General features: G+C 37.5%; 2 protein-coding genes across 2 annotated transcripts in view; one reads left to right on the top strand and one right to left on the bottom strand.

Moving 5' to 3' along the window:
* Positions 1-18,398, bottom strand: part of LOC100883326 (synaptotagmin-10) — a 48,473-nt gene that overhangs the window by 10,874 nt on the left and 19,201 nt on the right. Inside the window, exons 2-3 of the mRNA XM_003703264.3 lie at positions 1,048-1,310; positions 598-744 (exon numbers count right to left, since the gene is read on the bottom strand). Of these exons, the coding sequence (XP_003703312.1) occupies positions 598-744; positions 1,048-1,310 (410 nt within the window). The remainder of the gene's footprint in view (positions 1-597; positions 745-1,047; positions 1,311-18,398) is intronic.
* Positions 7,183-18,398, top strand: part of LOC143264539 (adenylate kinase 7) — a 28,175-nt gene continuing 16,959 nt past the window's right edge. Inside the window, exons 1-7 of the mRNA XM_076532121.1 lie at positions 7,183-7,436; positions 10,397-10,573; positions 11,377-11,524; positions 12,924-13,338; positions 14,731-14,821; positions 15,923-16,273; positions 16,422-16,609. Of these exons, the coding sequence (XP_076388236.1) occupies positions 7,251-7,436; positions 10,397-10,573; positions 11,377-11,524; positions 12,924-13,338; positions 14,731-14,821; positions 15,923-16,273; positions 16,422-16,609 (1,556 nt within the window). The 5' untranslated portion in view covers positions 7,183-7,250. The remainder of the gene's footprint in view (positions 7,437-10,396; positions 10,574-11,376; positions 11,525-12,923; positions 13,339-14,730; positions 14,822-15,922; positions 16,274-16,421; positions 16,610-18,398) is intronic.

Raw genomic sequence — 18,398 nt, 5'->3', positions numbered from 1 at the left:
GTGGGTGTTTGGAAGGTTAGGAAATTGGGAATGTGGGAATTTGGGGATTTGGAGATTTGGAAACGTGAGAATTTGGGGAACTAGGTATTTGAAAGAGTAGAAATTTGGAAAAGTCAGAGTTTGAGGAACTAGGTATTTGGAAGTGTAGAAATTTGGAAATGTGAGAATTTGGGGATTTGGAGATTTGGAAACGTGAGAATTTGGGGGACTAGGTATTTGGAAGAGTAGAAATTTGGAAAAGTCAGAGTTTGAGGAACTAGGTATTTGGAAGTGTAGAAATTTGGAAATGTGAGAATTTGGGGATTTGGAGATTTGGAAACGTGAGAATTTGGGGAACTAGGTATTTGAAAGAGTAGAAATTTGGAAAAGTCAGAGTTTGAGGAACTAGGTATTTGGAAGTGTAGAAATTTGGAAATGTGAGAATTTGGGGATTTGGAGATTTGGAAACGTGAGAATTTGGGGAACTAGGTATTTGGAAGAGTAGAAATTTGGAAATGTGAGAATTTGGGGAACTAGGTACTTGGAAATGTGAGAATTTGGGGAACTAGGTATTTGGAAGATTAGAAATTTGAAAATGTGAGAATTTGGGAATCTTACTTTAATCAATCCAAGGCTGGAGTCACTACGGTTCTCCAGGCTGCAAATGCTGAACTTGATATTGGGTAGATCTAACCGGTGCGATAGCTGTCTCTGAAAGCTCTGGTGCCTCATCGGGACAATGGGTAAAGTCGTCTGACGTAGCACCTATAAAAAAATCATGCTCACGTCCATCATACTTTAATATTTAAGAAAATTCCTCTCTCCATCACCCTCTTTAGCCAAAGTTCTATGAAATTTTCAGACCCTGTGACCGAAAAAACAAACCCTCTGCGGTCATGTACTTGGAAGTTTTAAAACATTATCCTTATCGACACCAGACATTACTAAAATCGATAAAAGACCGACAGAATTGATAAAAAGGAATAAATAATATTCGTTTAACATCGTCATAACATCGTTATCGTCATAGTCACTCATAAATTGATAAGATTCCAATTATTTCCGTACCTTTTTGCTGTCTTTTTGTTCTTGGACGTATTCGTGGGTGATTGGTTCCGATTGAAGATCCGGCAACGAGTGGCTGATGCGTATAGCGTTCTGTTGAGACAAATCGCTCTCGGCATCCTCTTCCTTCATGTTTCGCCTCATCCTCATTAGCCATCGCCAAGTAGAGGAACATTGGAAACTCACAGCGGCCAATAATAATAATGCCATCAATGCTACTCCCGTTCCAACCAGCAATTGATAGGGGAATGTTTCCGTCCATTCTTCTGCGAACACAGATTCGAGGAATGTTACGTCTGACGGATGATAAGTGGGACTCTGTTAACACGTTCGCTACCATTACTCATTCGGGAAGCCGTTTGCTACAGATTGTACCATAAATCATTCGGCTATGGTAAATGAAGGCAAACGTAGTAGTACAGCAAAATGATATAACGGACGATGACTGTCTTTTGTATATCGCCACGTTAGGCGTCGACTGTGATACGCAATTTCATGCTTGTTTATGCACTGCTGGACGTTATTGCATTGAAATGTGCAGGATATGTGGGTATTTGGCGGTGAGGAATTTGAGACATTTAGGAATTTGGATTTTGGAAGGTTTGGTTAGGTTGGAAGTTGGATTTAGAGAGTTTGAAATTTGAAGCTTTAATGATTTTGATATGTAGATATGTGGATATGTAGATGTGTAGATATGTGGACATGTAAATATGTGGACATGTAAATATGCGGACATGTAGATGTGTGGATATGTAGATACATATGTGGACATGTAGATATGTGGATATGTGGACATGTGGACATATAGACATATGGACATATCGACATATGGACATGTAGATATGTGGACACGTAGATATATGGATATGTAGATATGTATATATGTGGACATGTAGACATGTGGACATGTAGATATGTAGATGTGTAAATATGTAGATATGTAGATATGTAGATATGTAGATATGTAGACATGTAGGGTATGTAGATATGTTGGTATGTAAATATGTGAATACGTACATATGTAAATATATAAATACGTAGATGTGTCGAAATTTTGGACCTCAGAATTTGAAATATCTAAGGCTCTTGAAATTTAAAATATCTCTAATCTAAAAGTCTGGAAATTTAAAAGTCCTATACCTTCATATACAAAGTTTCTAACCACTCTCATCAACATTTATCATATTACCCATCCTACATTACCAGTCGATCTCTATCGCAGTAAACAGAGATTCACAAAGACTGCACCACACCTCCAGCAGTAAACCTATAATCACACTATGCATCTCTATCAACGGTAATATAACGCGAGACATAATTAAAAGAGCAAAAGCAATCACTATCGACACCACACAACGAAATGAACAATAAAATTCTATGACGCAAGTCGTATAAAATGTGCTAGCATTTTTTTCACGCGTTGAATGTAAATCGTCGATCAATTTGCAAGTGAAATTAGATTATGATCTCTCGATTGTTTCGATGTTAAGCTGTAACGCACCATTGGAGGTCCCGGAGGAATTCCACGTTAATTACGGGAGATATCGTGCGAGGCTTAACTCGTCTAACGTGATAGTTAATTAAGCGAGATAAGAGAGGACGCAGATAGACGTCCAATGGAGCTAAAAATTTTAATCAAAGGAAGGAACGTCTTCCTGTCTTGAATTGGAGGCACGCGAGCGAACGAACGGAAATTAGTATGCTGTTCGAATCGAATAAGCTGTTACTTCCTGGCGATCGATAACGGCAGATAAACACTATCTAGCTTCCTAATTACGCAACTTGCCGCGTTGCGAACGTTCGTCTTCTATCTTTGAGATCCCCAACTTTCTTTCATTGAATAGCAGTCTTTGCATTCTCTGCACCTCGACTTTTGTGAAATGTTCTAATAAGCTCGGGACGCTGGGATGAGAGGATTTTCGGAGAGAAATGTTATAATTAATTTCTTTGAAGAGTTTGATAATGAAGGATTTTTGGGAGCTTCAGAAAGGTTGGATTTAGGAGATTTAATTTTAGAATTTTGTTAAGTTCAAATTTTGCAATTGGATCTAATTCTTCAATTTCCAAGTTACACTATTCTTACATTTTAAATTTTTTAATTCCCAAGTACCTATCTCTAAATCCCAAATTCCTAAATTTCAAGATTAAACCACTTCCATATCTCAAATTTACAAATTCTCAAACTCCCAAACTCCTAAGTCTCCCAACTCCTAAATCCCAATGTCCACATCCCAAATACTCAAATTCCCAAATTTCTAAACTCCACAATTCCTGAATTACTAAATTCCCCACCTCCTAAATCCCCAATTCCCACATTCCAAATTCTGAACTCCTCAATACCTAAATTTCCAATTTCCTAAACCCCCAATTTCCTAAATCTCCAACACCTAAATCCTCAACACCTAATTTCCCAATTTCCTAAACCCCCAATTTCCTAAACCCCCAGTTTCCTGAATCCCCAATACCTAAAATCCCAATACCTAAATCCCCAATACCTAAATCCCCAATACCTAAGTCCCCAATACCTAAATCCCCAATACCTAAAACCCCAATACCTAAATCCCCAATACCTAAATCCCCAATACCTAAATCCCCAACACCTGAATCCCCAACACCTAACTCCCCTTCACCTAAATCCCCAATACCTAAATTCCCAACTTTCCCATCATCTAAACATCCCAACCCATCAAACATTTCTTCTCCACACCTCCACGTAACCACACATGACTCATTTACGACCCATCTGTCGCAACAGCAGTTTACGACCAATATTTAAAAATCCTAGACGACTCTCATCTCCACAGTTGCGCAACCCTCCGAAGATGCAAATGAAGAATAACTCTCGGCGTAAAATACACGTACGTCCCGATGATTAATGCAGTATGCAGTATTGTAGACCCACGAGAAAGGGAAAGCTGGATCCTTGGTTCTGTTCGTCTCGAGCGGACAAACGCATCAGCTTGCCGTGGCGAACGTTTTGTCTCGCCGCCTTTATTAACCGCATCTTTGACGATGCTGATGACAGAAACTCCTTATAGAGCTTCACAAATGGTAGAATAATACACCGACCTGTTGGTGTAATGCAAATAACGCGGCTTTCAAGACGTTCCGTTGTTTGCACGTTCTTATCGTGACAATCATTTTTACCCCGGGTATTCTTGGGAGTGGACGCCTTCGCCTGGAGGATTCAATCGCTTTTCAATGGGGAATTCGTTGTCTTTCTTTAGATTTATGTTAATTAGGATTTTCCGGTTGATTCAACTTCTATTTGTGTATTGTGATGCAATGGTTGTGGGCAGTTTAGATTTTGATACTTCTGTGCTGAGTAAACTTAAGACTAGTCTAACCTGAGTCTAATATAACCTAAGTTTATTTTTGTTCATATTTAAAAGGAGTAGTTACTTGTACATAAATTGATCAAATAGAATGAAGAACAAATATGGACTAGGTCAGATTGATTCTCAGGTATGGACTCAAGTAATCAATTACTTGATTAATATTTATTAATAATCTGCAAGTTAAGAAAGTCTGAAAGTCACCTGGTTTCAAAGATCAGAAGCTTCAAAGTCCCATAAAGGACAAGAAATCCTAAGAAGTTAACATTTACGTGTTCCAAGAAACTATATTTACTCTAATTTCCAACATCCCAAAGTAACCACCCCAATCTAAGGATACAAATTTTTCAAAGTCTTCAAGAATTAAAAAATTAAATAATTCCACAATTCTACAATTCAATCTTCAATTCTAAAGTCCATAGTTCCTAAACCCTACAGCTCCACAACTTCAATGTCCCAAAGTTTCAAATTCCCAAAATCCACCCTCTGAAACCCACAAATCCTCGTCGCCAACTACGAATCCTCGGTATTTAGGAAACGGCGTAAGTAAGAATCGTTCTGTAAATTAATTAAAGTAAGTACGGCAATGTACCTTAATCGAATTAACGAGTTAAGAGTGGCAACAAGTACCAATTGCTTTTACTCTAATTGATTCCTGGGCGGAATTGCATTACTCGCGGTACAAGCGCGAAACTCGACTATTTAATCCGGTGGACATAAATCCTATCACTCGATTCGAACAACAAATCCACGAAACATAGAACTTTCGGAAGGATTAATCGCACGAGTACACAGATGGCAATCTATGAGTTGGCTCATGAGATTGTCGTAAACTAAAAGTCTATCTTCATCGTCCATCATTAATGTCATATTCAAATTTCAAAGTTTTAGAGGTTCGAATTTCTAATTTCTAAATTTTCAAGTTTCCAAGTTTTCAAATTTCCAACTCTCTAAATTTCCAACTCTTCAAATTTCCAACTCTCCAAGTTCCCATCTCTCCAAATTCCCAACTCTCCAAGTTCCCATCTCTCCAAATTTCCAACTCTCCAAGTTCCCATCTCTCCAAGTTCCCATCTCTCCAAGTTGCCATCTCTCCAAATTTCCAACTCTCCAAGTTCCCATCTCTCCAAATTTCCAACTCTCCAAGTTCCCATCTCTCCAAGTTCCCATCTTCCCAAGTTGCCATCTCTCCAAATTTCCAACTCTCCAAATTTCCAACTCTCCAAGTTCCCATCTCTCCAAGTTCCCATCTCTCCAAATTTCCAACTCTCCAAGTTCCCATCTTCCCAAGTTGCCATCTCTCCAAATTTCCAACTCTCCAAATTTCCAACTCTCCAAGTTCCCATCTCTCCAAGTTCCCATCTCTCCAAGTTCCCATCTCTTCAAATTCCCATATCTCCAAATTTCCAACTCTCCAAGTTTCCATCTCTCCAAATTTCCATCTCCCCAAATTTCCAACTCTCCAATGTTACAAACAGAATAAATTTTCCTTAGCAAAATAAGAATAAAAACAATAACTGCATCACTCAATTTGTTTTTAGCCTAACTAGTGCAACCACTCGATCCTATAGCACCGTTAAAAGTACGTGTGAGTCTGTTTCCGTTCTGACCAATTGCAGATCGTACCTTTTCCAAACACCTGGGTCAACCGCTTCACGCGCCAACTCCCGGGTTGACATCGTTAGTTGATTGTCTTTCGAACTGTGTTTCAAATTGCGCCGTAACTGTTTGAATTTACGATACCGCGAATTTCCCACAGACAACCTTCTCAATTATCGATTGGCCAGCTTTTTTCCATCTTCTGCACGGATTACTCGTCAACCTCGACCCTCGTATCCTGGTTGCGTGGGCAGCAAGGCCGTGCAGGATGGTTTCTGCGTTACGTACACTGTTGGCGAACGTGTTACACCGAGCTTCAGTTTCTCGCTTCGTTTACGATCAATCGAGTAACTCGTGAAAGCCAGACCGTATCAATTTCTCGTTAACTAATCGCTGTTTTACGTAACTATTTTTTTAGATAGTTGTCTTACTTTGTTGATGGGATTTTTGGTTTTTATGATATTTTGGGTTTTGTTGAATTTTGTCTCATTTTTGTTGAAAGATGAATTCGGGCTTTGAATTTCGGAGTGAAGAGATTTTAAGTTTTTAGATGCTCGAATTTCAAATTTCCAAGTTTTCAAATTTCCGAGTTTTCAAGTTTTCAAGTTTCCATTTCTCCAAATTTCCATCTCTCCAAGTTCCCATTTCTCCAAATTTCCAACTCTCCAAATTTCCAGCTCTCCAAATTTCCAACTCTCCAAATTTCCAGCTCACCAAATTTCGAACTCTCCAAATTTCCAACTCTCCAAGTTTCCATCTCTCCAAGTTTCCATCTCTCCAAATTCCCATCTCTTCAAATTTCCAACTCTCCAAATTTCCAACTCTTCGAATTTCCAAATTCTCAAAACCCCAAAATTCTAAAATGTTTGAATCCTCAAACCCCAAATCCCTAAATCCTCAAATACCCAATTCCTTAAACCCCCAAATTTCCAAATTCCCAAATCCCCAAATCCCCAAAGTCCCAAATTTCTTCCCCCAACTCACATTTCTCCAGCACCTCTCAAATTCTCATTCATAAACATCAAAATCGAAAACAAACAGATCAATAAAATTGACAGCAAACGAAACCGCAGTAACAAATTTAATATTTCAAGTTGACATGCAGCGATTAATCTGTCATGATTGATATGCATCCAGAAAAAGCGAGCGCCATCAATCTCCGCGTAATCTATGGCGATTCAGCGTGGAATCAGGTGAAATCGCCCGTGCAATCAAACGATCTGAAGTTGAAACATCGATAGAGTTTACGACATGTTTTACTAATATGCAATTATGACAACGTCTGATAAAACCTCGTTGAGACAAAGAGTACACCACGATGGGGTGACTTCCATCGAAGGTGGCGAACAGATTTCTCAGAGATCTAAAGAGGTCTTAGAAGAGTCTGATGTTTCTTTTAAACCCTGGCGAGTGTTCATCAATCATGTTGACAGTTATCATGGAAAGAAACTTGTTGAAGTAAATTTTTAGAAAGTCTATTTTTAACTTATGTTGGAATTCTATTTTTGTATTATATTAATTTTAATTTTATTCTTATATTATATTAATTTTAATTCTATTCTTATATTTATGATTTCATTGCTTTATGAAACGAAGAGAATTAGGTTAGGTTTGAAAAATTATTTATAGAGTGATTTTATAGAATAAAGGGATTGCGCGAGTTGAGATAAAAATTTGTCAAGAGTAAGGTTTTGGGAAAAATATTCCTTTTGTGCAATATCCTGGGACTTCCATGAATATTAATTTTCTATTCGTACGGTATGGTTGGTAGGAACATGTCCATATAGCGCGTAAACAATATATCGCATGAATATTCACGTAATGTCGTAACAGCAACAACGGGAATATAGTCGCTTGTTTGTTTATTTTCAGTGGCTCGTATTGAAAATAAATTCTCGAGTAGAAAATACAGTAATTCATCTCGGAGTATAATCTATACTCTTCGGGTTTTATATTTTTCAGTGATTTATTTTTTATTCTGTTTTTTTAACGCGTAGCATTTTGACGAGTGACAAATTACGATTATAGACATACACAATTTAATTTAATTTAAGTATGTAGAGAACTGGTCATGAAATTTTATGAGGAGACGATATAACGAGTGTCTACTGTATATCGATATGTTTGATACTAATTGTAAAGCAAAATAGAAAATCATACATTTTTACTGTCTGCAATTAAAACTAATAATCTATGTCCACATAAATTTTGATTATCTCAATTTTTCCCACAAGTGAACTTTCAACTATTTATAATTACTGCAGATCTTTACATATTGCACTCATATTTATAATTATTCAAGATCTATTAAAATAGAAGAACATTTCCAACTGAAATAAATAATCCACCTCCACCTAATTTTTTTACCTCCCTCATAAATTATCCGTCCATCAAGTCATCAAAATTCTATTATACAGATTAATGCGAATTTAGTGCGAAATTGAAGGTGAAGTTTAGCATAAAAATAAAACAAAATGATCGAGAGGGTTATGGTCTCGGATCCTTCTTCTCTCAGCATCCTGTACACCCCATAGTATCGATTTCGAATTAGTTCCGTCGCATCCCCTTTAACATACTCCAGGTAGAGTCTTTTTTTAGCAGATGGTGCAACATTGCTTTCTTCGTGGATGGATACCAAGCAAATTATAGACAAATTGCGTGTCGACGAATTTGCGGTCACTTTAATCGATCTCCACAGTTATATGTATCTTCGTACGTTTATTATTAACCAAATATTGTAATTTCATTTTAAAATATTTATTAACTTTGTTGATACAAAGGCAATGTCATTAAACCTTCAATATTAATTATTGGAAAATTTGGTTTTTTTAAATTTAAATACGTAAAAGTTTACGTTGGAGTTTTTATTACCTCATTTTTTATTTAATCAGTGCTTATTTTTTCCTTGTTGCTTCTATTTTATTAACACACTTTTTACGTACACATTGCTTATTTTTTTATTAACGTATGATTTTATAATCGAATGTCGCGTTTGACGTTGCGTGTTGAAAATGCATCCGCATTTTATGCACCGCTAATGAAATCATTATCCGCGAAGTAATTCCTGGAAATGCGAGGTCCGATTCAATTTAGATGGGTTTCAGAAATTTTGCAGGAACATATTTTTCCACGAAATATTAAATGGACAGATGGTAAACAAATTATTACAACTGGTCGTTTCTATTACGGAAATACAATCAATGGTGAAATCTCTGTGCAACCGATGCTCGGAATGATAAGCTGTTGTAATAATTACTCCGTAACTGGTAATTTATACATCACGCATGATTTTGCAATTTGAATAGCACTGCTATCAAAATAATCCAGATCAGCTTACTGTGTCCCTTTGTTATCAATGTCGATCGCTAAGCTGGCTCGATGTTTATCAAATGAAGTAATTAACACATTTTTGAATATTGCAAATTTTTGGTCAATTATGATTATTTCTGTATTTTTATTTATATCTTAAAATTTTGTAACTCTTAAATCTTCAGATTCCCAAATTTCTGGATGGTCAAATTTAATTTTTAAGTTTTACATTAAAATTTTGTATTGAAGTTTTACATTGAATTTTTTACATTGAAGTTTTGCATTGAATTCTTTACATTGAAGTTTTACATTGAATTTTTTACATTGAAGTTTTACATTGAATTTTTTACATTGAAGTTCTACATTGAATTTTTTACATTAAAGTTTTAAATTCCCAAACTCAGTATTTATCCTAAATTGTATCCTAAAACATTTCAATTTCCCAATCCCAGATTCTTAAATTTCCAATTTTTTTAATTTTTACGTCCCCAAACTGTCTATGAAAAATACCAAAACCATGCATAACTATTCCTTTTAATTATCAAACTGAAAAGACCTAAACCTTCACAGTCGCAGTATAGTTTTACACAATAATTGTCCACGTGTAACATTTACCTTCGCGATTGTTTGTTGCCGTTCTTATCGATTCAATTATTTCTCAAGGCATCCAGTTCCTCTAATCGTAACGTGTGCGATAATTCAATTTTAATGCATGCTTCCTGCAATAAATTACGGTCCTATTTACTGCCAACAATATCATTAATTCTCGTGACGCAACGTTTAGCTTCCATTATCCAGCCTGTAATTCGATTCGATTGAAGGAACAAGAAAAATCGTTTGAAAATCGAATTTCCTCATCGAGACGCCTTCTCTGTGTCGAACGGTTAATTAGCCGTTTGAAAGGCGACCTTCGAGAGCAACGGCCCTTTGACCGGGCACAGATTCAATAACGGTTGCAATCGTTGCTGCAACGAGCGTTTTTGAAACACATTCATCTCTTTAGTGGCTTCGATAAAGCTCCGTTCGCGTGTTTAGAAGCAGGAAATACGTATACCGGTTACACGTGGTTTCCCGTTGCAGCGATGCGAAGATAGTAATTAAAATTGCAGCTCCTGTCGGATCGGGTCTACGTTAATCCACGAAGCGAAGATCTGTTTGGGGGCGAGGAGGAAGAGATGGAAGAAGAGGAGATCGAAGAAGAAGAAGAGGGATTTCGTGCTGGGAAGCCCAGAACACCGGAAACTCCGAAACAATATGAAATTATTGGCACCGCTATGGATCCCGAGGTATTACAAGACTGCAGTTTTGAAATTTCCAAATTAGAAATTAAATTTGCATTATTTAAGTTTTAGTTTTTATGTAGACGTTGTAGCAATTTTAATCGTAGCCATCACTAGATGGACAAGATTAGATAGACAACTACCGATTTATTTTTAGTTCAACTATTTAACAGTACAACTACCAGAGTCAAAATGGCTGGTTCAAGCTCTCATACTTTATACCACAAAATGGTTGTACATGTTAATCGATGCTTCATTTTGAATTAAAAAGTGAGCAAGCAGTATGAATACGAAAAGTAAAAATTGTCCATATTTCACCGTAATTAGTGTTTCCGTGAAATACACCCTTAATATCAAGTGGCATTGAAGAAACCGAGGCTCGTTTCGCGGGCACAATATTTTTTCTCCGAATACTATCACAGTACTCCCTTCTGTCGTTAACGCGATTAATGTCTGTTTTTCCTCTGAATAGCTTCCAGTTTGCTTCCCCTAAAGATTCTCGGTAAATTTAGTTTTCTGCGCCGCGGTAAGGCAAACAGGAGGGTAATTCGAGTGGTCTGGTTATTTCGCCGAGCAAGGTCATTCGTGGCGAATGAAACGGCATCGAATGACCAATTTCGCAACGTCCTGTCTGCACCTTCTCGTTTTTTTGCCCCTGCGAATTCAATGCTGCTCTCACGAGTCCGTGTATTTCTTATAAACGTACCTTTAGCCTTTTTCTATCCCCGACAAGTCCATTGTAACCCTTAAAAGCCGACAGCTACCCTCGACACCTCGTTTCATTTTTCTTTTGTCGAATTTCGTTTCAGTATATCAAACCCGAGGACGTGACTATGATTGTAAAGGACTTCGGAAATCGAGACGCCTTTTTGACGGAGTTGATGAAGTGTGGCGTCGTCGTATACGACATCACGGAGAACGCGGACCAGATTGACGAAGCTATTTGGACGCTCAAAGGTCGGTGCTATACTTATATGTTTCGTGAAAGGGTTGTATTCGATGTGGTAGTTCAATGTGAAAATTATATTCGTCTTAGAGATGTTTTTTATTTAAAAGCCACATAAACTTGTCTTTGCTGCTGCACCTTCTATTTGATTTGCATTAAACAAGACATATATTCATTTTGCGTTTGTATATATTAGACATTCTTCTTACTTAAAAGCCACGTCAACTTGTCTTTGCTGTTGCATCTTTTATTTGATTTACATTAAACAAGATATATATTAATTTTGCGTTTGTACATATTAGACATGCTTTTTACTTAAAAGCCACATCAACTTATCTTTGCTGTTGCACCTTCTATTTGATTTACATTAAACAAGATATATATTCATTTTGCATTTGTACATATTAGACATGGTTCTTACTTAAAAGCCACATCAACTTGTCTTTGCTGTTGCACCTTCTATTTGATTTACATTAAACATTATATATATTAATTTTGCAATTGTACATATTAGACATGCTTCTTACTTAAAAGCCACATCAACTTGTCTTTACTACTGCACCTTCTATTTGATTTACATTAAACAAGATATATATTCATTTTGCATTTCTACATATTAGACATGGTTCTTACTTAAAAGCCACATCAACTTGTCTTTGCTGTTGCACCTTCTATTTGATTCACATTAACCAATATATATATTAATTTTGCTTTTGTACATATTTTTTATTACAAAAATCAAAAATCATTATCAACTCAACATCACAAAAATCAAGCTATCAAACGAAGTATAAATACAGCACCATAGAAACTACATATATTTCAATACACCCCTATTTAATTTAATATCAACCTATATGAACATTCTACCCCTATGTTTAAGAACACAATTTGAAGAGTTTGAACAATTACCAGAACTTCATGTCTGAGTACCGAACAGATTAAAAGCTCGTACAATATCTTGCTTGATGAACGTTGCTTTCCGATAATTATCCGTGCTCCGGAGATAAACGGGGTTGCAAGGAAAAACGGAAAACTTGTCCCTGGGGACAAACGAGCGATGGAGCTCGTAAATGAGCGGTTGAAATATGTAAAAGCTAGCGTCAAGGGATACTCGTGGATTCTAATTCCCTTTAGAAACAAAGAGGAGTTAGCGCGGCCTCTCCGGGTCTTAAAAGAACCGTGTTATAAGCTGGAAAATGTTTGCTGCGACGCGATTGCTTCGTCCTTAGGCAACTTTATCCTTGAACTCTCTACTTCTTCCGCGGATATTCCTTTTTATCGAGTTCTTTAGAATACGCGGTTTATTTCTTGCTGGTTATTGAATTATTTTTTGTTTAAAGATGTTCATAATGCTTTCAAAATTTCTGGGAAGTTTAATAGCTTAAGTTTTGGTGATTCATTACTCAGCCATCACACGGGAGCTCGAAAATATGGAGGTGATGACACCGAAGGCTTTCAAACGCAGCGACGAGGTGCGATATTTCGTTCTGATATCCACTTTAATGACCTGGGCCAACACGAAACCGCTGAATCCCGAGGAACCGGAACTGCCCTTCACCGAGGACGATTATCGGAAGCGAAAGCCGCATCCTAATTTCAAGCGTCACGTACAGTGCGAGAAAGAAGTGGTGATGGCGAAGAAGAAGACCAAATTGACGGACAAATTGAAAACTCTGGTGATTTGTTGCGGAATCACATACGGCGACGAACAAGGACCACTGCATTATTTGTTCAAAATGGCCTGGCAAAATGCCCCGTTTTTACCGGTGCTCGGCGAAGGAAATAATAAAATTCCTTTGTTGCATGTTCGTGATCTGACTACGTGAGTATCTACAATAATAACTTTGTCAAATGTCTTGTGTCTTCACTTTGTTCCTTTATTCCTGTCTTAATTATTTTGAGGTCAGAAAGTATTTAATATCCTGTAATTATTTTACTCTTAAATCTGTGAGAATTATATCAATCTTGAAGGAATTTTATAATGAAAAAATTGTGTATCTATATGATCCTTGATGAGTGTAAGAACTAAACATCCATATGTCCTTAAGGAGGTTATGTTCCCTATAGAAGTAATCTTCGTGTCCTTCGGTTGGGACTAATATTCCACCTTATATTACACATGTGAAGTCTTTCATAATATGGAGCCACTTCAGGAACGAATAGGGAACATAAAAGCAATCGCGAAGATTTATACAGGATGGGGTCGTAAATCGTGGAACAAGGGAGACTATGGGTCAAAATAAGCCGGATAACATTTTGTCGCAGAAAGACAATTTTATCGAATCAATTATTTTAATACATAAAATATTTTGTGGAAAGACTCGTTATATTGTAACGAGCTTTGTAGAGTAAACGAGATGAATATCAGTGTAATGATCCAACTCTTAAAATTTCCAACTCTCCAAGTTCCCATCTCTCCAAATTTCCAACTCTCAAAGTTCCCAACTCTCTAAATTTCCAACTCTCCAAGTTCCCATCTCTCCAAATTTCCATCTCTCCAAGTTCCCAACTCTCCAAGTTCCCATCTCTCCAAATTTTCAACTCTCCAAGTTCCCAACTCCCCAAATTTCCAACTCTCCAAGTTCCCATCTCTCCAAATTTCCAACTCTCCAAGTTCCCAACTCCCCAAATTTCCAACTCTTCAAGTTCCCAACTCTCCAAGTTCCCATCTCTCCAAATTTCCAACTCTCCAAGTTCCCAACTCCCCAAATTTCCAACTCTCCAAGTTCCCATCTCTCCAAATTTCCAACTCTCCAAATTTCCATCTCTCCAAATTCCCAACTCTCCAAGTTCCCAACTCTCCAAGTTCCCATCTCTCCAAATTTCCAACTCTCCAAGTTCCCATCTCTCCAAATTTCCAACTCTCCAAGTTTCCATCTCTCCAAATTCCCAACTCTCCAAGCTCCCATCTCTCCAAATTTCCAACTCTCCAAGTTCCTATCTTTCCAAATTCCCAACTCTCCAAGTTCCCATCTCTCCAAATTCCCATCTCTCCAAATTTCCATCTCTCCAAGTTCCCATCTCTCCAAATTTCCATCTCTCCAAATTTCCATCTCCCCAAATTCCCAACTCTCCAAGTTCCCATCTCTCCAAGTTCCCAACTCCCCAAATTTCCAACTCTCCAAATCAGTCTAATGATCCTACACTGCGAATTAATACTTCATGTATGATTTTCATTTCCAATACGTGACTGATCATGCGTTATCATTTTTAGCGTGGTCCTCAATGTCCTACAAGAGTGGCCCCCCAAAAGGTACATCATAGCCGCGGAACAGGAACCGATCTCACAAAAAACCATTGTGAAGGTACGTATATCTTGTAGAACGATGAGAGTCCTTGTTCCCTGAATTTGTGCGCGTGTTCTCGATTTAGGTGTTCTTTATGCGTCTCACAATCTACCGCTTACTTTCTATAAACTCTTACCGTCCCTTGAAAGCCTTCTTTCGGCTAAGAGCGTCGCAGGTGGCTCGTTCCTCTTCAAGGCTTAAGCTTTTTCTTGTATTCAATAGGTCTAAGAGTTTTCTTTCCGTTATTTATTCTTGTTTTTCTTGCAAACGGAATTACACTTCATCCTTTTACTGCACCTCGAATTGGATTCTTTGAAATTTTTTTATTGGGACGTTGTAATGAAACAAGTATCGGGGATTTCACAAAATGGAGGAACGAGTAACGTAGTCTTTTTGGGTCGCGTGTTAATTCCTCGCACGATTATTCGCGCTGAAGGAATGACTGATGGCCTCGGAGTTCGATGCGTCAACAGGTAACAGATTATCTCGGAATGGATATGTCTTGTTACGAATTAGCTCGGCTTGTGGATGGAACATCATTTTGAGAGATTATCGTCAAAGTTTCGAGGGCTTATTACATCGTGCTGTTAAACAATTCATAAGATGTGAACAAGAGAGAGTACATTTGAGAAAAGATACATTAAAACCTTATGTTGTAAGCAGGAGAAAATACCTATATTATATGAACATACATTATGAGACTGCATTATATGAATATACATTATGAGACAATATATACATTTTGAAAATACATACATTAAAGCCTTATATTTTAAACAAAAAAGAATACATACATTATATGATCATACATTATGAGACAATATATACATTTTGAAAATGCATACATTAAAGACTTATATTTTAAACAAAAAAGAATATATACATTATGTGAACATACAGTACACGATCATACATTATGAGACTACATTATATGAATATAGATTATGAGACAATATGTACATTTTGAAAATACATACATTAAAGACTTATATTTTAAACAAAAAAGAATACATACATTATGTGAACATACATTATGAGAGAATATATACGTTTCAAAAATACATACATTAGTCTTAAACCATAAAAGTATATCTACAATAATGATATTAATTTTTGAAGAAAATCAGCAGAGCCCTTTCTAACGGCAAGATAAAGAAACTCCCTCAGGAGGAAGCTTTCTTGTTGCCGGAAATGACGCAGCGATTCTATGATGTGATGACGATGAATCTAGTAGTCGATCCAGTGTATATTGCTGATAGAATATCTTGGCTGCACGATGTGCCACTTCGTGAAAATATGAATACCATCGTGAGAGAGTACAGGACAGCTCGAGGTCTACATCCGGTGAAAATAATTGTTCTAGGACCTCCAGCGGCCGGCAAAACGAGAGTCGCTGAGTATTTGTCCAAACATTATGATGTACATTATGTTTATGTGAAGCCGTTGATCAAGGAAATGATAGATGGATTGGTTAGTAATTTATATTATTTAAACCACGGTTTCTATATTTGCAATTACAAGAAATATTTGCACAGATCAGTCAATTTTTGAATAATCTTCTAAAAGGCTTGCAATTAGTACTCTAAGAACTTGTAATTAGTATGGTAATTTTTGCTAGACAAAGGAGATCGAAGAAATTACGGCTAGCACCCGTAACGAAGGCGAAGAAGGTGCAGGCGACGAAGAGGAGGAAGAAGCAGATGACGAAGATCCCACAAATGTCGAAGAGTTACAAGAGCTATTAGACGAAATAGGGCGTAACATGCAGAGAAACAAGGGACGAATCGACGACGCTCTGTTGAATAGGTTAGCTAAATGTTCCTTGAAATCGACGCTTTAACAGTTAAACACTGAAGTCCATTGGCGATTATAGGTCGCGTGTGCAGTGGATTCGAATTATGGTTTATCGATTGTTCGCCACCAGCATGGTAAATAACGTACGAAACGAATTGGACGTTAAACTAATATTCTGAGGGTTCTGCTCATTTAGCTAACCGCTTTGCTCGCCCTTTGTCGCGGTCAACGTGGCAGGAATCGCTAGTTCAAACACGATTTATGGGTTATGCCTGCTAACCATTGAAGGAGTGACCAGATTTAATGGACATTTCCGCGAACCAGAAATATCCTATTATCCCCGTACAAATTAACTGCAACGGTATTCGATTGGTTGTGTTTACTGGGAGAGAAGAAGATTTTTGGATTATTGAATTTTGTAGGGGTTGACATTCTGAATGTTCAAATTTTCATGTGACAGATATTTGAGCCTCCATATTTATAAATTTTAAGATTCATAAATTTCCAAATTTGCAAATTTCCAACTCTCCAAATTGCCATTTCTCCAAATCCCAACTCTCCAAATTTCCAACTCTCGAAGTTCCCATCTCTCCAAATTTCCATCTCTCCAAGTTCCCATCTCTCCAAATTCCCATCTCTCTAAATTTCCAACTCTTCAAATTCCCAACTCATCAAGTTCCCATCTCTCCAAGTTTCCAACTCTTCAAATTCCCATCTCTCCAAGTTTCCATCTCTCCAAATTCCCATCTCTCCAAATTCCCATCTCTCCAAATTCCCACCTCTCCAAGTTCCCATCTCTCCAAATTCCCATCTCTCCATGTTCCCATCTCTCCAAATTCCCATCTCTCCAAATTCCCAACTCTCCAAGTTCCCATCTATCCAAGTTCCCAACTCTCCAAGTTTCCATCTCTCCAAGTTCCCATCTCTCCAAATTCCCATCTCTCCATGTTCCCATCTCTCCAAATTCCCATCTCTCCCAATTCCCAACTCTCCAAGTTCCCATCTCTCCAAGTTCCCATCTCTCCAAGTTCCCATCTCTCCAAATTCCCATCTCTCCCAATTCCCAACTCTCCAAGTTCCCATCTCTCCAAGTTTCCATCTCTCCAAGTTCCCATCTCTCCAAATTCCCACCACTCCAAGTTCCCATCTCTCCAAGTTCCCATCTCTCCAAATTCCCATCTCTCCAAGTTCCCATCTCTCCAAGTTCCCAACTCTCCAAGTTCCCATCTCTCCAAGTTCCCATCTCTCCAAATTCCCATCTCTCCAAATTCCCATCTCTTCAAATTCCCATCTCTCCAAATTCCCAACTCTCCAAGTTTCCATCTCTCCAAATTCCCATCTCTCCAAACCACCAAATTCTCCAATTCCCAAATTTCCAATTTCAATACCCGATACTCTTCCACAGAAATTATTTATCAAGCAATTTGAAAGTTCGCATCTCAAAAGTTTCCACAGAATTTCCTTAAAATAAATACAGGGAAGAGAACTTCTTACGATTTCATAATTGGTTCAGGAGATCCCAGCCCACGTAACTAAATAGTTCTCTATATAATCCTGTAACGATCTCCATAAAGAAAGTCTTGTTCATACAAGATTGAAATTGCACCGAAGTCTTTGGTGGCTGTGATATTTAATATAGGCTTTGAATTCAATCGTCAAATGGTTTCTCCTTTCTGTGAACAAGGCTTAAACCAAGACAGTCGTGAAAGCAAATCTAAGGACGTTGAAAGAAAGTGTCACTTTGAAATAGACCACTAAAGCAGGCTTCCGGGAAAAATGCTTGCATCGAATTGGCTTTGTT

This window comes from Megachile rotundata, chromosome 5, assembly GCF_050947335.1.
Source record: "Megachile rotundata isolate GNS110a chromosome 5, iyMegRotu1, whole genome shotgun sequence".
In the NCBI taxonomy this organism is placed as follows: Eukaryota; Metazoa; Arthropoda; class Insecta; order Hymenoptera; family Megachilidae; genus Megachile; species Megachile rotundata.
This window is presented reverse-complemented; position numbering and strand designations above follow the sequence as displayed.